This window comes from Lissotriton helveticus, chromosome 8 (assembly GCF_964261635.1).
Source record: "Lissotriton helveticus chromosome 8, aLisHel1.1, whole genome shotgun sequence".
NCBI classification, from domain to species: Eukaryota; Metazoa; Chordata; class Amphibia; order Caudata; family Salamandridae; genus Lissotriton; species Lissotriton helveticus.
The window spans coordinates 80231288-80251650 of record NC_136069.1 but is presented as its reverse complement, the minus strand read 5'-3'; the positions used below and the strand labels follow the sequence as shown (position 1 = coordinate 80251650).

Below are 20363 nucleotides of genomic sequence, written 5' to 3'. Positions count from 1 at the left end.
TCGTCTCAAATCTCCACTCCTACAGACAGAGACGGAAGAAGACTCGATACCATTGGGAAAAAGGTATCGACGATTGCAGCGACCACAGTGAGGGTTGCTAATTCTATGGCAATTCTTGGCCGATACGACAGGCAAATGTGGTCTGACATTTCGCCATATATTAAGAAACTGCCTGAACCGGACCGGTATGAGGCTATCAAAATTCTACAAGAAGGGGAGTGTGCGTCGTCCGAGATCATTGATGCTGCAGTGGATGTAGCAGCTACAGGATTCAGACAATTGGCAGGAGCCGCAGTCCTTCGGAGAGAGGGATGGTTGAAATCTACGTCCTTTAGACATGAAGTACAGGCCAAGGTGTTAAACATGGCTTATGATGGCGAGTACCTATTCGGCTCGCACGTGGATGAGGCTTTGCAGGCCATAAAAAAGGATACTGAAACTGCACGATCTTTGGGTAATCTGCAGTATCGAAAGTCTTCCTTTCGTGGCGCAAGAGGAAGGGGAAGCTTCTCAAGTAGAGGAGGATATTACCAACAGCGCAACTATACTAACACACAAAACACCCAGAGGTACCAGCCATATAAACAACAACCTTATGGCCAAAGAAGAAATACTTACGCACAGCCCCGAGGAAAACCCACATATCGGGGAAGAGATAACACCAACAAGAAGGGAGACTCACTTCCTGCCGCCAAAGTGTCCCAGCCAAAAACGAATTGGAGGAAGAATATCCCTACATTGCTCAAAATGGTCCAAGATTACTACAGACAAATGGGTGCTGGATGTGGTATCCAAGGGCCACATATTAGAATTTGTAAAAACCCCTCCAAATTCTCCACCAAAAGGGCCGCCCCCAGCACATCTCAAGGAGCTATTCATTCAAATCAATACAATGATTCGAAAGGGGGCAATCGAGAGAGTACCTCGACACCAGAGAGGGACAGGCTTTTACTCTCGTTTTTTCTTGATACGCAAAAAATCAGGAGAATGGCGCCCAATCCTCGATTTGCGTACCCTGAACAAATTCATCAAAAAATTAACGTTCAGAATGTTAACTCTCCAAGAGATCCTCCAGTTTTTGGCAGAAGGGGACCACTTGGCAACACTCGACCTTCAGGATGCCTACTTCCATGTCCCTATCTTCCCCAGACACAGGAAGTTCCTAAGGTTCAGAGTGGCTTGCAGGGATTTCCAATTCAGGGTGCTTCCCTTTGGACTACGTTCAGCCCCGAGAGTATTCACAAAAATGCTAGCACCCGTAGCGGCCCATCTACGATTGCAGGGAATTCAGATATACCCTTATCTGGACGATTGCCTTATAAAGGCCAATTCCTACGACACAGCAAACGACCATGTCCAGAAATGCCTTTGCCTGTTTCAAAGCCTGGGGTTTTCAGTGAACTTCGAGAAATCAGATCTGATTCCATCTCAAAGGAAGTCTTTCCTAGGAGCAACGCTGGATTCCAAGCTCGCTCAGGTCTTCATTTCAAACGAAAGACAGGAAAAGATCAGAACAATGGCAACCACACTCCTCAGAAAAGAGTGCGTTTCTGTTCGGAAATTCAAATCTTTCCTAGGGATGATCTCATCGTGCATCCCTCTCACTCCAAACTGTCGTCTGAGGATGAGACCATTACAAGAGGAACTCAGTCATCAATGGGTGCAGATATCGGGGTCCTTCGAGGATATCATTTCCCTAACACCTCGAATGAAGGAAACAATCCTGTGGTGGAGTCAGAAACATCACCTGCAAGTAGGCTGTGCTTTCCTCGCAGAAGTCCCAAGATTCATAGTAACCACGGATGCCTCGCTAGAAGGTTGGGGCGCTCACCTTCAAGGGATGACGATCAGTGGCAAATGGGACACTCATCAAAAGAAATGGCACATCAATCTGCTGGAGTTACGGGCCATTTTCCTCGCCCTAAAATCCTTTCAGGCAATTCTAGAAGGCTCCACAGTGTTAATTCGAACAGACAACACAACGAGCATGCATTACCTGAACAAGCAGGGGGGCACAAAATCAGCCCGGTTGTCTCAACAGGCTCAAGAGATCTGGACTTGGGCTCTGGATCACGACATCAACTTGTCAGCGGTGCATGTTCCAGGAGTAGCCAATATACTGGCAGATTCGCTGAGCAGATCCAAGAACAGCACTCACGAATGGGAACTGCATCAGCCAGCGCTGGATCGGATCTTCCAGAGGTGGGGTCTCCCCGATCTAGATCTTTTTGCAACTTACCAGAACAAGAAATGTACTCACTTTGCGAGCTGGATTCCCCACAGGGACTCTTGCGGGGACGCTCTGTCACTGAATTGGGAACGGATCTTTGCCTACGCCTTCCCGCCAATTCCGTTAATTCCCAAAGTCATCAAGAAAATGAGGAAACAACCGTGTCGAATAATCCTGATTGCTCCACGGTGGCCACGACAGTATTGGTTCACACAGCTTCTCCTTCTGTCAGAGCGCGAGCCAATCCAACTACCCCGAATTCCAAATCTTCTAACAATTCAAGAAGGCAGGGTGTATCATCCGGACCCTCATTCTCTGAAATTATCGGCTTGGCTCCTCAACACCATGAGTTTGCACACTTGAACATTCCACAGGACTGTCAAGAAGTCCTGGCCAATGCTAGGGCGCCTTCAACAAACAAAACTTACAAACTGAAGTGGAAGCGTTTTTGTGTTTGGTGCCAAACTATAAATATATATCCAATAACTGCGGAGCCGGAAGCGATCTTGCCCTTCTTTTTGCAGTTGGCTAAATCAGGTTTGGCGCACTCAACACTTAAAGTGTTTTTAGCGGCCATATCACGATACCGTCAAGATGGTAAGAACTCTCTATACTCCTCAAGAATAATCCAACAGTTCTTTAAAGGTTTATTTCGTATGTTTCCACCTGTACGCCGACCACCTCCATCTTGGCATTTGAATGTAGTCCTGGCTCAGCTTCTTGGCCATCCCTTCGAACCTATCCATAAGGGCGATCTCAAGTTCATCACTTGGAAGGTTGCATTGCTGCTGGCATTAACTTCAGCCAGACGGGTGAGTGACATGCAAGCGTTCACCTCTAAGCCACCATGCTTGCAATTCACACATGACTCTGTGATACTACGCACCAACCCGAAGTACATGCCCAAAGTGCCATCGGATCTTCATCTAAATGAGCCAGTGATACTTAAGACATTTTTTCCCAATCCGCAGTCACCAGCTGAGCGGACTTTACACACATTAGACATTAAGAGATGCCTTAAATTTTATCTTTCAAGAACAGCTGCCATCAGAAAGACGGATCAGCTATTTGTGGCGTATGGCAGACCAAGACAAGGCTGTGCTGTTACAAAACAGACTATCGCCAGGTGGGTCTCATCCACGATAGGGCTCTGCCATCAACAAGCAGGTAAACCCTTACAGACCTTACCTAGAGCACATTCTACGAGAGCAGTCTCCTCTTCAACTGCTTTGTTTGCTGGTGTGCCTCTCCCGCACATTTGCAGAGCCGCAACATGGTCCAGCAGACACACATTCACGAGGCATTACTGTCTGGATTCTTCAAGCGATACCGATGCCTCGGTGGGGAGAGCAGTCCTGAGTAATCTGTTTCAGTAAGGTGAGCCTCTGGTATCTCTCCCACCTCCTTTGCTCTTTTACGCTTTCATATGTTGTTGCATTGCTTTCTTTTACTGCATGTTAACTGTTCTTTGGCGTATAAGAGCGACATATTGTATTACTGCTAACTACTCGGATTCAGGCATGTGAATCTATGAAAGACACCCCTAATACTGGAGAAGAACAATAGTTACTTACCTGTAATCTGTGGTTCTCCAGTATTGGTGTCTTTCATAGATTCACATGCACCCACCCACCTCCCCTCAGAGTCTCACCCAGACTGTTAGGATATATGTCTATATACTCTGGTACACTCCAGTGCTACAAAAATCTGACAGCCTGGGTCTCTGGGGAGAATACCTTGGTGGGAGCTGTGGCCTGATTGGCTGCAGTTTGGTCTAACATAATGACTTGGATAGTCACTAATGTGGAAGTTTTTTCATTGGTAGCTGAGGCTACTTTACTTCCTGGTTTATTATAACTGTTATTTGCTATGTACAAATGGCTTATTACTGCTTTTTTATATACCGTGGGACTCCTACTCCGACGACGGGGAATGATTCAGGCATGTGAATCTATGAAAGACACCAATACTGGAGAACCACAGATTACAGGTAAGTAACTATTGTTCATCTACTTTGCCATTTATTGTGGGCTGTTACCTCGCTATTCCCACAATGGCGAGCGACTTACTTCTGCTGTTTTACATGATTAAATGCGTGTTCATTTCTAGTGTGAAAAATGACTTGCACAACGATTTCAGATTCCCGCAAACTATAATTTTGAGAGTCGTTATTTTGTAAGGCCATTCTTTTCCCCAGAAAGTCCACACTTTCACTAACCTTGTAATTGGAACCGTTCACCGCTCCTAGGCATTTGGAATTGCCATTTCTGAATGTACAAATGAACCAGCCATGATTTGTGATTTGTTTAAGTTATTGGTTTCACCTTCGAAAAGGATGCTCTGTGCACCTCAGTGGATCTTAGGTGCACAAAAAACCTTCTTCATCACAACCAAAAATAAGCAATGTACTTTTGCTTCAGATGTCAGATCCTGCTGTTGTACTCACATAGACTCGGATATGGGTTATAGTAGCCAGGTATTGCAAGTCACTGAAGAGTTACACATCTATAGAGAGGAATAAGGTACAGCCTCCTAACATGCTCATAGAGCTCAGTCCACTTGGAATATCTAAATACTGTATAGTTGAGAGTATGTTCTAATTTATACAAGCACTCTCTTCTTACTCTGGTGTAGTTTAATTCTCTCCTATTTCCCCAATTCACAGATAGCATGGCTGTTTTCATACTCTGGTATTGCGATTCCTCCTCCTCCTCCTCTCAGATCGCTTACATTTCTAGTCCTATAAACCTACAAATCTCTATTGTTTTGTGTTATAATGTCATTCTTCCTTCTTTTATCTTCCCAACCATTCCTTTTTCTAATGTTTTGCTATCTATTGCCCCTATTCCTGAATAGAATACACATTGTGCTATGTTTTCTTGTCACTCCTTCCCTTCTCACTTCCAAAGAAATCCAGGTTATTACGTTTTTTTTGTCCATAGTGTGAGCTTCGGCACCTTCTCCAAATGCTTTTTTCCCGAACACGTCTGTGTGCGGGTCGCAACACTGTATAACGTGATTTAGTTCAGCTAACTAGGACTCTGTCCTCATGTTCTTTTATCGGCTGTACAACCTACCAGCAACTGTTCTGGATTGTCAGATACACCATGCGGAGTACTTGTATGATTCATTGTGTGTTTCAAGAGCGTATATTTCCACCACTGCCAGTTGTCTTTTGTACTGTATCATGTAATCAAGGAGGCTGAAAGCAGAAGGTCTCGCCCTGTTCTCTGGAGGCCTTCATGTATGGGAGAAGGCAAAGAATGGACAATAGGAACACCACATTTTGTGAACTGTCTTTAACCTTTGTAAGAGGAAGTGACCTCAGAAGCGGGCAGGAAGTGCAGCCTGAACAGCTCATAGAGCATGAAACATCTAAAGTCAGTTGTTGAATTTTCAACCATGTCGTTTACTCCTTGATTACTGTAATACATCTACAATTGAGTTGTCCTTCCCTCCTGTGATGACACTACCCGTTTCTGGGTCCGAGTCAGTCAACAGATAAAATAGAAACATGCTTGCAAATAGTTACGACAAAGGAAGATGGAAAGAGTTTTGTTTGGAAAATCTGCTTGAGGCCGAATAGGAATAGCATATGTCCTCCTTATTCGGAATGTAGATGCAGAGTAGACTTATCTAGCAAAATAAGACTTTGCAAAATATGTATTTATTTATTCATATTAGCCTCTTCAATCTTGGTCACATTTTGATATCATATTTAAATGCAAATATATTGTTCAATTCACTCTAAATGTCTTTGCAGCTCACTATGGAAGTAGATGGGAAGGTGGAGAGTATCATGAAGAGAACCTCGCTTGTCGCCAACACCTCCAACATGCCTGTGGCTGCAAGAGAAGCCTCCATCTACACTGGTAATTGGAGTGAACCATTAGGGCTTCTCGTCATGTGCCGCGTCGCTCTTATTTACTGGCCAAAGATTGCCTATAGGAAGACTTGTTCATTTATTTCCGATTGCCCTCAAAATGTTCTCAGCAGTTTTATTTTTTTTATTTTTTCAAGATTGTCTCTCTCCCTCCATTAAGAAGTACATTTTTAATACATTTGTTTTATATTTGTGGTAGTACTTTTTTGTGCAAAATTATCGCACAATAAAATGTATACTTATTATTTGGCCTTTGATGCAGGAGACTGTTCTTCCTCACCACATCCTAATTTTGACAGTTCTGTGTGTCCAATACCATACATTAGTAGTCTAAAGTGCGTCTAAACCATTCTCTGCATTCGGGGCAGTATTTTCCGTCCCTCAAACTCCCAAACAGACCCTTTCCTTGTTATGAACCAAATTCTGATTTTATGCTACCTATTTAGGTGGTGTATGCCTACTTTTAGACTGTTGTCAACATTGTCTGCCCTTACTCAGTGCCTTTCACCATTGTTTGCAGTGACAAAGATCCTTCAAAACTCCTTTGGTTTTATAAAGTCTTCATGTTTTGTGTTAGTTTACTGTATCTTAGTAATGTGTGCAGTTATTACTAATTAATGCCTGCTCTGGTCTGTAATATACTCGGCTCCTATAAGATAAGTCTTTCAAATGTCTATTAAAGCTTAATGTTAAACAACGTGGTGCATGATTGGCACCAGTATATGCAGCAGGGTGACAGGGTTCTTCACTAAACAAGTGGTAAACTCTAAAGTTGACTGGTTATCTCTGTATAACGGTGGGAAAAAGTGTTACTGCAACTTTGATTTCATTTTCTTGTACTGATCTTCCTGGGGATCAAGTGACAACAATAACGACCATGTTTGAAGGGTGGGGAACTGAGAGATTGGGTAGTGAATTCAATTATTGATTCAAGAAATGTGACAAAGTTATCTTGTGAAGGTGTGTCACTTGTGACAATCTTTTCTTAGCACCCATTGCTGTGAGTATTTTTAATCTTGGGATTTCATAGTCTGATTCTAAGGTTTTTATTGGAACTCAGTGGGCTCACCAGTGAAGTAATTTTGCCTCTCCCCCTCCCCCAGGAATCACGCTATCAGAGTATTTCCGTGATATGGGCTACCACGTCAGCATGATGGCCGACTCCACATCCCGATGGGCCGAAGCCTTGAGAGAAATCTCCGGTCGTCTGGCTGAAATGCCAGCTGGTGAGTCATTTCTCCTTAGTAACAGTTGATCCTGAATAGTCCTCCTACCCAAATGTGGGACTCATGACTGCATTGAGACAACAAAAACTTTGGGAGGCTCTGTGTGTAACAAGAAAGCATAATTTCAAGCATTAACTAGCCATTTGCATACCTGTTCATAAAGCTCAAGTGCAGGGTTGTTTCTGTGCGTAGACCGCATAGTAAGTCACATTTTGAGTCCCAGTTGGGGGCATCACTCATTACCTCATTAAACAGAGTTCTAGCTACAGTGGTCCAATAAAAAAGGAGTCTAAAGTTTTTACACCATTTAAAAATATTTGAAATGTACTGATCAATTGACTTCAAACCTAAATAGAAATGGTTACAGACACCTGCTAAACCCATCATTGCTACCCTTTTTAGGTCTCGGCCTGCGAAAGACTGAGCACATGGGCAGTCGAGCTGGCGACATTTAATGATATAGGGTATTTTTCACTAGCGAGGTTAGGCCCCGCCCCTCTTTTCCATTGGCTGGCGTCACCGTTCAAGCTAAATGGTGGCCAGCCATTGGAGAAGAGGTCCTAGTGACGTTCTACTTTCTCTTTTAGCCCTGTCCCTTTCAGACTGGGCTCCTTGACTTACTGGTGGCGTAAAAGGTTTCTTATCTTCTTTATGGGGCCATCTGTTTCGCCCTATAAAGAAGATAAGGAACATTTTAGAGCAGCAGTAAGCCATGCCGAGCCCGTCTGAAAAGGACGGGGCTAAAAGAGAAATTTCTTTTATTTTAGTATGGCGGCACACGAGCATTACTTTTAAAATGTTACTAAGTAAAGCGCGGGTGCCGCGATTATACTAAAATGAAAGAAATAGAAAAGAAATCTATTTCTTTCATGTTGGTATAATCGCGGCACCCGGGCTTTACTTGTAACATTTTAAAAATAAAGCGCGTGTGCCTCGCGATTATACCAAAATGAAAGAAATAGAAAAAAATCTATTTCTTTCATTTTGGTATAACCGCGGCACCCGTGCTTTACTTTTAAAACTGTATTAAGTAAAGCGCAGGTGCTGCAATTATACTAAAATGAAAGAAATAGAAAAAAAATCTATTTCTTTCATTTTGGTATAAACGCGACACCCGCGCTTTACTTGTAACATTTTAAAAGTAATTCGCGGGTGCCGCGATTATACTAAAATTAAAGAAATAGATGTTTAAACCTCACTGAATGAGGGACCAAATTGCTCTGTATGAGGGATTGGGCTCTGGCAGGGGCAGCCAAGGCTTTCCTGTTTTACAAAACAAGATTTAATTGATTTGGGTCATAACTGTCAACCAAAGAGGCCTGATCTGGTATTTGCCTCGAGCCGTGCAAATGGTGGCCCATAAGAGCTCCACTGTTAGACTTATATACTTTTGCTATGGCATTTCTTCGTGTCCATGTTTGCCTGTTGTTTGTAGGCCCAGGCAGCAAAGTCTAGAGGCTGCATTGCTGCCTGTGTAAATCGACTCTCCCTGTTGCCGAGGGCCTCTGTTGCAAAGGTGTGCCAGGGGCTCGGCCTCGGCACTGAGCGAGAGGGAGGGAGGAGGAGTAGATAGAAATGCAAGGCCGCAAATAAAAAAAAAAGAAGAAAAAGGCTGCTGTGCCCGGCGTGCTCTTCTACTGGCACCACGTCACTGGGCTTTTGCTTGGGCCGCGGCGGCCGTCCCTGTAGCACCCCTTCCTGCTCGGTTCGTCTGCTAGGCCTGGGATTTAACAAAATACATTCAATCGCAGCCTGCTTGCTCCCTGCGCACCACCACGCCCGCCATGGCCCTCGCGACTAGGCCGTGCCTGGCACAGGTGGGCCCTGGCATGGAGGATCAGCCGGGCGCAGGTGGGCCCGGTGCCACCCGCAGCCCGCCTGCAGCATAGGCCGGGGGAGCAGGTGGCGGGCGCGAGGAGGAGGAGAGCTCCCAGGAGGAAGAGCCACCATTCCCCGGAGGGCTTGTCAGCAGGCTCGAGCCGCCGCCGCTCGTGGAAGAGCCGACCCGCCGCCATTACCAGAAGGGGAAGAAGGTATCGGTCGCCGTGGCTCCACAGTGCACCGACACACACCCCGTGCACTCCAGGCGCTTCTAGTTTAATTCATTTGAACATTGTGTTATTTTCACCCGATATTGCTGACCTTGCATCCATTGTAGTGGGGGTTGGGGGGGAGGGCACCACTGATCAGACAGACACGACTCTTTACAGTTTGATATGTATTTATTTGTATATCTCTTAAATCCTTTATTTCCTCATAAAAGCTGAAATGGCCCGGCTTTTGGTGAAGTGGTGGTAAAGGCAGTGACGAGAAATGTCGTCTTCATAAGCTACTGGGATTGGAGGCGAGGCCTAGATTCTTCCGTGCCCAGTGTATTGACGTTGTATTGCTCGTCGTACGTTGGTTTCCAAAGTGCTGTGGTTGTCAGCCTCCTCTTGAAAGCCTGTAAGAGGCGGCGACTCTGCCCCTATTTAGAACGTTCCCCGAGAATAGTTCAGTTTCGATGTGTTGCTTTTCCTGTCGTTGCCTTTGCTATGATCGCCCTTTATTTATTTATTGCCGGTCATGCTTCTGGTTTGATTGGACCGGCTCTTCTTTCTTACATAGGGTCATTATAGTGCCCCAAGTGCATAAGGTATATTGGTGACGTAATGCATGCCATGCACTCTCATTGACTGCATGGTATTGGCTGCTATGTATCCAGTTTAGTATCGCGATACCTTTCGTAGTGAGACCAGTTAAGTTGCGCTCTTTGGTATCACCAGTCTTTGACACTTTGTTGTGCAGCGGTTCGTTGGTGGCCGCCCCCCATCCCCCCCGACATACGTCAATGTGCCTGTCACTCACCGCTCTTCAGATTAAACGGTGCTCTATGCCCGTTCATTGACATACTGATGATCACTGGAGGGTTCGATGGCAGTGTACTAGTGCCCCTAGTTGGATGGTGCTTTCAGTATGTGTCCCCCATTGTACACCTGCTTTAGTAGCCTGTTTTTTTTCTTTATTTTATTGACGGTCTTGTCCATAGTGCCATCTGAACTGTTGCATTTTCAAACATGCTAGGCACCAGTTTGGCTGTGTATCAACAGCCACGTTCTTATTCCACTGGCCCTCTCTTGCCCATTGTAAACATTTTCAGTGCCACTGTGAGAATTGCCAGTCATCCAGCTTTCCAGCTTGCTGGCACAGCGTGCATGCTGTGTATCTGGTTTGATGGGACTGAGCGCCCGCCATACTCCAGATGCGAATGAGTTCTAGGCTTCTCAAAACACTCCCATTTTATGATGCCTTGTATCATACAGTGTACGGCTCAACGGCATGAATTGTGGCTTTTTTGCCTTCCATTCCCTTTATTATTGAACGTGCAATAAAACACTTGCTATTGCTCCAGGTAGCATTCCAACCCATTGTCCCGCCCCCGTCACTCTTGACAGACACCCACCTTATGCAAATGAGGACTCAACCTGCTCCATATGACAATCCTTGCAGTGATGCCCCCCTCAGGATGCACTCCGTTCATTAAACATCATGTATTTCAGTGACATGGAGTTATCTACAAGCAACATCTTTCGGCTTCATAGATTTTCCGATATAGGTCATGACCAATCTATGGTCAAAGGTTCTTCATTCCCTTTTAAGCCGAGCACTCATTTACCAAAAAAAGTGTCCTCCCCCGCACACCTCTATGTGACATAATCTGGTAAAATGCTTTAAAATGTTTTCAGTGTGTGACAGGAGTAGTGGGGCTTTTTTAGGTCTCTGGCGGCCTCGTGACGCAGGGTGTTTGTCCCTCAGCGCCCAGTGATGTACCCCTGGGCGCACGGTAGCAAATGAACTGTCAGTGCCTTCACGGTGCCCGAGATGCTTCTTCACACGTAATTTTTAAACTACATTGGCTCTTGGAATTATGCTCTGGGGCTCTGTGTATGTGTGTGGCTCTGTGTGTGTGTGGTTCTCTGTGTGTGTGTGGTTCTGTGTGTGTGTGGTTCTGTGTGTGTGTTGTTCTGTGTGTGTGTGATTCTGCGTGTGTGTGTGTGGTTCTGCGTGTGTGTGTGGCTCTGTGTGTGGCTCTGTGTGTGGCTCTGTGTGTGTGTGTGTGGCTCTCTGTGTGTGTGTGTGTGGCTCTCTGTGTGTGTGGCTCTCTGTGTGTGTGTGTGTGTGTGTGTGTAAGGCTGTGTGTGTGTGTATGGCTGTATGTGTGTGTGTGGGGCTCTGCGTGTGTGGGGCTGTGTGTGTGTGGCTCTGTGTGTGTGTGTGTGTGTGTGTGTAAATGCAAAAGGTCTCGCATTTGCGAGAGATTAAGCTATTGGCATTGTAAATGACAATGCCATTTATTTATCTGTTTTCAAAACCAACACATAAATATAAATCTGGTCATTTACAATGCCAAAAGCTCTAACCTTTGCAAAGGTGAGACCGCTGCATTGTAAATGCTTGTTTCTATTTACTCCACTGCCACAAGTTGGTTGATGTTTTCAACTTTTTCCCTAATTTACCACCATTGTGGGCCTCATTGCTTATCCCAAGACACCTGATGTCACTGATATCACTATGCTTTCACTAAGGGATGGCGTCTAGAGTCTTTACCAAGACCCACATGGCTATCATGAGTGCCACTCAATGAATTATTTAAATTACTGTATGGCTATATATTAAATTGGAAGATTGGAATAAAGTACACATAATGTAACATGGAAGATAATTTGACATTTAGGTGCAAGAACTCACAACCACTGAAATAGAATTATGACATTCTATGGATGCAATACTCTGTAATACATGAAGGTAAGTGGATAAAAGTTAACAATAAGTGCAGAGGAGGAACTAGAGGACAGGGAGATGCTAAAGGTTCTACTATTCCTGAATGTTGTCTGTCAAAGAGCGTGAAGGTTCAGAGTTTATTCTGTTTTCTAATTTAGTATTTCAGAATTGGCCTTATTACCTTATGCTTACATTTCTATTTGTCCTCGTTCTTAGACAGCGGCTATCCAGCATACCTTGGAGCCCGTCTTGCCTCCTTCTATGAGCGAGCTGGCCGAGTGAAATGTTTGGGGAATCCAGAGAGGGAAGGCAGTGTCAGCATCGTTGGAGCGTAAGTGTTGAAAAGTTCTCACCTGCTATTCTTTTAAGCTCCTTTATGGTTTGTTCTTGATGGACGGAATGTTGCACAATGGCAAACAAATTCACCCCCAGTCACAGATCTGGGTTTAATCCATCGTTATTTTGCTCACCAAGCCACCCCAGTTCAGAGATGGCCATATGCAAATCAGTCTGACCCTGTGCCTCATGGGAACAGTCCAGCCCGACCTGCCAGGACATGTATTCCCTGGACCGGAATAAATGGACAAAGAGCACTTTATAGAGTATTGATGTTACATTTCGGATGTTTGTTTTTATTTGCTCACTCAATTCAAAACGTAAGCACCCTCAAATCTGGTTTTAAGAAATGGTAGGTGTGGCTGAGTTGAGACGTGTTTTTTAACAAATGTTAGGTGCAGCTGAGGAGGGAAGCCCAGTGCATACGGGGAGTTGTAGCTTCGATCAATTTTACTTAAATCCCAGGACTGTCGGACAGGGCCCCAGTGACAAAGAGGCATCTGTTGCCCTAGTTGCAAATGTTCACATGACACACTGCATCATCTCAGCCAATCACTGAGTTTTGGGGACCAGATGACGCGAAGTATAATGCGAATTCTATCATCTTAGTTTAAAGTATAGTGAACCCCTTCTGTTTGTGCTCATGACTGTAAGGCTGATTTTTTTTTTCTCCGTAACCCCATGTGTCTCATGCTTCTCGGTGTCACCTGGGGCCTTGTGTCTCCTGCAGAAGGCATGGACAAGCCCTTCTTTAATCCACATTATAGTGCACTACGTCCAAATTAGGGCTCAGTCAGAAGTCAGAAAGACTGATAGTTTTAAAAGCTTGTTCTGCTTTACCACCAGCTTCACTGATAGACAAATTTATTGACATTTATCCTACTCCGATTGATGTCTCTTGTCCCTGCTCTGGGAAGCGAATATCTATAAATTGAGTCCCCGTCTCATCTTTTGCTATAACCTTCCTCATTACCTTTTAAATTATCTTTATTGATTTTCTTCATGTGAGGAAAGGCACAGGACAGACTTTTGGAGGGACACCTCCGTGGCTACGAAGCAGAGAGTGATAATACCCACCATAACACTAAAAAAGATACACATTACCACTCTCTATGCATCTGAGACTTTTTGGGTGGTACATTTACGTATTTCAGTTTGGAGCTGTGGAGTTCTGTAACCTCTTCCCTCTCACCTCATATATGATAAGCCGAAATCAGCACACTTTCCTCCCACCTTGTAGTCATTCTCACATTGGTCGCCTTTAGTTACCCTGCTTCTCCCGTTTCCCAAACGACACCTTTTAACGTCATTGCATCTACTGACGTTACACCTCTGCCTACTCCGGCAACCTCATCCCCTTAACTGCTGAAGAATTTTCCACCCTAGGGTTGAGTCCGTTTTTTGCGATTTGTAGTACTTTGCTATTACACTTTAATAACGTTTTTTCCACATAACGTAGCCAAATTTGCTTCCTGTTTTTTAACAAAATCCTGGGGATTCTAAAGGTACCCAGGTTTTGTGATTTCCCTTGAGGAGACCAAGATAATAGCCAAAGTATACCTAAGTTTTTGATGCACAAGAAAGCATATTTTTTTCCTTAAAATGCCATACACTAAAAGTTTGCATGTTTGGACCACAATCTTTCTCAGCTTTCGGAAACGGGCACAGTTCTGTAAAAATATTTGATGCAACAGCTTTCCCATTTTTCTAAGAGGTAGACCATTTTTCCAAATGTTTGAGATTTCAACATACTTGGAGTCTGTGGTGGAAACAGGTGTGAAACCCATGGGTGATCACAGAAGGCTATACATTTTTGAAAAGTAGAGCCAATTCTGACTGAGCACAGGGTCGTTTATGTAAATACCTCAAAACTGCTGAAATTAACAAAATAAGTAGGAAAATAAACACCATTTGTGACACCATTTTCATCTGAAGCTTCTTGTCACAATGGCTGATTTACAAAGCAGTTTAATATTGCGTCTGACAGACCCTTCTTGTAACAGTGATATATAGGGTTTGTAGGTTCTCCAAAAACACATGCTACCCAGAGTCAATATAGATCTGAACCTTACTATGATCTTTCATTCTGTACTGACTACACAGCAATTCATACGGTAAAATATAAAGAATGAAGGGAACCTATATATTTCTGAAATGTACACAACCTACTGAGTGTAGGAACAGGGGTCATTTGTACACCTCTGAATTTGCGGCTACTCATACTATCGTGATTCAGAGGGCATTTTGCAAAATGTCTTTCTTGCACACTAGCTTACATTTGGAAGGTGCAAATTCAGAATGATCCAATTGGTAAACAAATGTTCTACTCTTCTGTATTTCGCACATTTCTCAATAAGAACAGTACCTCTCTTGCGTGGGTAGGCCTAGCGCCCGCAACAGGAAACGTCCCAAAATGCAACATGGACAGGTAACATTTTCCACTCAAAACCAACTATTCTTTTAAGAATGTGGTTAGTTGCAGATTGTGGGCCCTAGCTCTGCCACAACTCAGGCAAAACTACCACATCCGGACATTTATGAAAACTTCACACCTGGGGGTATCCAGGGTGCAGTGACTTGTGGTGTTCTAACTAGGTTTTCTTTCCCAGAAGCCCTTACAAACGTCAGCTTAAAAAAACATTTTCACCACATTTCTGTGAGGGAAAGTCTTGGAAACTGCTAGGATTCACAAAATTCCTGCCACCTAGCTTTGCCCCAGGTCTCCCATTCAAATCTGTGCTCGTTGGAGGTGGGGTCAGAAATAACCCAAGCATTAATGCAGTAAAAGTGAAATGTGCAGATTGACTCCTTTCACTTTGTGTAATGATGTCACTGCATCATGTGCGCTGGTCGACATCACAAACAAACTAAAAAGTAGCCTTGGGCTGTTGGGAAAGCTCTTCTGGGGCAGCCCAACATGGAAATAAAAAAGGTAATCCCTATGGTGAAAAAAACAAAGGTTCCTTTGCAACCCTCCCCAGTGTCTGTCAGTGGCTGACAGGCGCACTGGGGAGGGAGTGCAGGCGTTGGCCAGAGGCCGACGCCCACAGAGTAAAGTGGTTAAGGTCCTTTCCTTTCTCAAAGAGTGTCCTCCCTTTGTTCCCAAATAAACCAATCGTAAGGTGAGATCTACAGCAACATACCAGGATGACGCGCTGAAGCCAGTTTCCTGTCCTTCGATGCTGGTTTGTGGGTGTGGGTTGCTCAAACTGATGATCTCTGTTTAGTTAGTGGGTGCCAAATTGGTTTGCATTGATGAACTGTGGGTGCTATGACTTGAAGGTTTAATCTGTCCTCCAGGTGGCATGTTTAAAAAGTGGGAAGGAAAGTCAAAAGTATAGGTTACAATGCTCCTTACGTTCTATAGGCTCACATGTTTCAAGCCAATACCCGTGACTTTTCTCAGGGACCAAGGATCTAACTCCCTGATTCCACTCCTGAAGTAGTTTTGGCACCTACTTGGTGTACTGCTTGGCGTCCGAAATAGGGCAAAACGTTTGCATCAAAGTTCCATCTGCAGCAAGGTGAACCTGTAGTCACACTTCCATCAAGGCTTCCCCTCGGCCAATTCACCTAGAGGAACTGCACCAGCGTCTGCATATTCTCTCCTACCATCTTTTTGATCATACCGCCTGGAGGACTGATTAAAGTATCATCTAACAGGCAGGTATTTTGAACCTTCCACCATACACAAAAAATACCCTCCTACTTATCATTAAGAGATTCAGTGCTCCTGCATAAGCCACAGATCGTAGCACTCCCCGTTCTGCAGCTGAACAGGATGAGCACTATGATGAAGCATGCCACCGAGGGGTAACCCTGGTGGGTAAAGGTTATATAAGAAAGTCTAGCGCTTTCTCACTGCCCTGCAGGGGGTTAGCTCACATAGAATGAAGGTATCCTTAGAAAAATGGCCATCATGGTAAGCTGGAAGTCACATCATCTCCCCTTGCCTTTTTACACTTTATTGACAGAATCAAATGTGCAGGCAGATTAATTTTAAACAATTGTAGTGTTAGAATTAATATGAATTTTCTGTTTTGTGTTTTTCTCCACAGTGTGTCTCCCCCTGGTGGAGATTTCTCCGATCCAGTCACATCTGCTACATTGGGCATTGTTCAGGTATGAATTGAAGCAACATATATCTGAATTGTCTTCCACTTTCTTTTTCCATTTGATCCCAATGATGTCTAGCCACTCAAGTGTGTTAAGGTCAACAAGGGGACCCCAAGCGAGTCAGCATAGGACCTCGGGGAGCATACTATTTCAAAACAACAGTGGTCCTATGCAAAAGGGATGTATTTAGAGCAATAAATATAGACACAATCGATTCTATATTCAAAATGACATGTCCAGCCGGACAGAGGTCTCAGTCTTTACTTAATGAAAAAAATGCACGGAAAAGGATTCCTTCAACAGATCAACGTAGTGGGGCACAAGCCTGTACCCAGACACATACAGATCAATACAGTGAGGAGAACAAAAGACAAAACAGGGCTTTTAAGGCAAAAGCTGCAGTTTTCTGTAGTTTTACAAATGCACAGAAATTTTAAGCTGACACCTTCACATATATATATAGCATATGATTCACGTTTTTGCATAAGGTGCACAAAAGGTCGACGGCGTTTCGGTCCCACTACTTAATCATGGGGACCATCAGCAGGACATTTAATTAATGCCTATTGGTTGAAAGCTTCTATTGCCTAAGAAGGGGAGAAAGGGAGAAGGCATATACACATTTAGTTGCAAGCACTCACATAACATGGAGTAATTGGTGACTGTTATGCTAGGTTTGTTCCACAGTGGTATGACACATAACGTGAGAGTGAGGTGAAAGACTTCCAATCTGTAAGACTAGATTGAAAATGAGCTGGCACGTTAGATCGGCAACGACTAAGACGGGTGAGAAGGCGTCAGCGTCACAAGGGTGAGGTTTAAAGTGCCGAGGCAGTGTTGATGGGAGCATGCCACTGGTTCACTATCGACAAGGGTGTCTCCATTAATATCAGTGTATTGGAGTGAAGCTGATGGCGTGACTAAAGTGATATGAAGGACACGGAGAGTAGCCTCAAGGTTACACCTTGAAAAAAGTGAGAATACGAGTGAGAAGGAAATTGGGCGGGTGCACCAGGTTTATTAGAGGCATAATCACGGGATGGTGAAGCGACGTGATCAGGGGAGAAGCTAAGGTGAAAAAGGCGCAGTGCATTTCGAACAATAAAAACGGTGCAACGTGAAAATGGCGGCGCAGTGAAAAACGGAAGGGGGACTAGCTTACCGAGGGGGGAGAGAGCCCCGGTTTGCTCGGAATCAGAGCAATTAGTGACGGGGGTAGAAGGGGGTTGTATGCCTTGGTAAGGCGGTCGATGAGCTGTCCTGGGGGGGGGTGGAAGGGGAAGAAAGGGCGATGATTATTCCCGGGTCCTGGAATAGCATATCGGGGCAGCCATGGGAGAAAAAACTCTTACCAGAATCGGGAGCTAATTAGACCCGCGTTGACTCGAGGGTCAGAGCGCGGTATTGAGGAAGTGCCTGTAAGGGGAGAAAACGGGCGATTAGGAACCCTTAAGGTAGGAGAATTATGACGAGAAAGCGGAGCTGAGGAGCGGTGCTTACCGGTTCAGTCGGCTTTAATCGGCTTCCTTGCAATGCGGGTTATGATTCCAGGGAGGCATCACATAAAGAAGGGGTGGGAGATACCCGATTGGCTGTAGGAACTAGGGCATAAACATAGAAGATGGCTAAAGCGCGAATCAGCCAATTTCGGGTAGTGAAATTACAGGGAAGGGATAAAAGGGCATAGACATAAAGGATGACTCGTCGCTGCCATATTGTAACGGTGAATTACAGGGAAAAGGTGGAAAGAAGGAAAATCACTGTAAGTGTGCATCGCCGCTGCCATATTGGAATAGTGGGAGGCAGGGATAGGAGGGAAGAAGGGAGTGCACTGTGTAAAGTGAGGGTGACATAATGAACAATTAAACAATACTTGTGTAGATCTCAATAACACAACGGAAATTATACATCTGGCAGGCCATAAATATAATTACAGAGAGGACACGATGTGAGAAAAGCCAAGGAGGTCTTAAGACAGGGTAGTGCAATCCTCTGTCTGGGTTCGTTCACAATCCAGACTGTCCTTTTTGAGAACCAGGGAGGCTATTAGATCAGGGTAGTCCAATCCTCTTGAAGGTTTAGTCCAGAGTTTAGACTGTCCGTTTTAAGTATGCATTTTAGCTCCTCTTTATTGAGCATTCTTGTAAGGTCACCACCTCTTGGTGGTACGATCACTTGGCTTATTACTGTCCAACGAATTTAATTTTCACTGTGCCCTTTGTCAGTAAAATGTTCAACCAAAGGAGCATTGGCCGTTCTACATCTGATCCGGCTCCGGTGTTGTGAGATCCGCAGTTTGATTTTTTGTTTATGCAATCAACAAGAGAGAAAGGGTCAAAAGGTCACTCTTGTACCCCTTAGCAATAATATATTTCAATCAACAGAAGAGTGACAATATAAGCTTAAACAAAGCCAAAAGGGAAAGAAAGTCAAGGAGTAGTTTAGTTTCTACCACCAGAACAAGTACATAGACAATAGGGAGATAAAGTGAGCATGCTTAGTGAAAGAAAAAGAACCCTCAGGCACCAACTTGAAGTCGGTAGCCAGTTGTCTTCATTGGGTTCTTGTTTAAGAAAGTAGTATCAAAAAGTGTGATAAGCTAAAGTGAATTAAAAGGAGTGTGGACTACTCCCCAAACCATAACATTCTTTTAATAAGAGGGTAGCTCTAACTCCATTAAAATCAGTGAAAATAGCGGACGTATGAATGGTTGTATTAATTTGAACCATAAAGTCCTATGAATTAATCAGAAAGAAGGAAAGAAAAATGGGTCAACATGTTTCTGCTAATGAGCCAATAGTCAGCTCAGCATTCATCAGGACCAAGAAGTCCTCACTCCATGGTTGACGCACGCTAAGGCGCCAAAACCAAAGGTGTGGGACATAAAACTATACAACCTTATGTGTGATAGTTGCACAGGTGTTGTCTCCTATGGCCTCTCCGGATTTTGAGAGACAAGGAATTCTGTAACATATGAATGGAACAGCAAAAAACAAATGTTTTTCTCATGTAGAATTCAAAGAGTCACACATAATATTTCAAATCATTTAAAAACACATTCGCTCACTCCGAAGTTTCCCACAACAGTCTATGTAATTTTAGAGACTAGTTGACCATTTCGCATAATATAATTGCGAAGAACATTTTTTGTAACTTGTAAAACTGCTATGAGCCCAGCAGAGTGCCTGGCGTATTGATTGGCCAATCTGGTCTATGCCTCAACAAATACACGTGTTGCATTTACAAACACGTGATGGGGCACGTCATTAGTTAACATTTTAAAAAAGTGCTCGATGAACAAAATATGAAAATATAGTGAAACACCTCCAAAACGGAAGACTCATCGGATTTAATTATGATCGAATAAGACACTCACAGTCAATTGGTAGTGCAGGTACCCCTTAGGCTTGTGGCAGGGGGAATCCTTCACGCCCAGAGTATCTGTGAGGGAACGAATAATAAACATTCGATCAATTGCCAACTTCTAAATCATAGTAATTTTGCCCGTCATAAACCATAAAGATGGAATGGGCAGCAAAACGCCGAAGAAACATCCCCTCTTTCGACAAACTCACTTGCTACCGGGCGACTGCCTGCCGTAAACACCTAAAGCGTCCACATCCACAGCCTGCAAAAACATGGAGCCGTCCCGGATGTGGGTCTTAACTGAGGAAACGTAATCACCGTCATTCCCGGTCACGTGACTGCTCCTTGGCTGTTCGTTCTTAAAGGGACCGTGTTATTTATTTATACTTTCGCTCGGAACCTCTTTTCTGTGCCGTTTTTTGTGATAATAACTTTATTTGGTAAA

General features: G+C 44.2%; 1 protein-coding gene across 8 annotated transcripts in view; it reads left to right on the top strand.

Annotated features, from left to right (window-relative positions):
• ATP6V1A (ATPase H+ transporting V1 subunit A) overlaps positions 1 to 20363 on the top strand; it is a 266273-nt gene that overhangs the window by 186367 nt on the left and 59543 nt on the right. For all 8 annotated transcript variants that reach the window (XM_078656668.1, XM_078656664.1, XM_078656669.1 and 5 more), the window contains 4 exons: positions 5994 to 6102; positions 7217 to 7339; positions 12317 to 12431; positions 16495 to 16558. In XM_078656668.1, coding sequence (XP_078512794.1) covers positions 5994 to 6102; positions 7217 to 7339; positions 12317 to 12431; positions 16495 to 16558 — 411 coding nt within the window. The remainder of the gene's footprint in view (positions 1 to 5993; positions 6103 to 7216; positions 7340 to 12316; positions 12432 to 16494; positions 16559 to 20363) is intronic.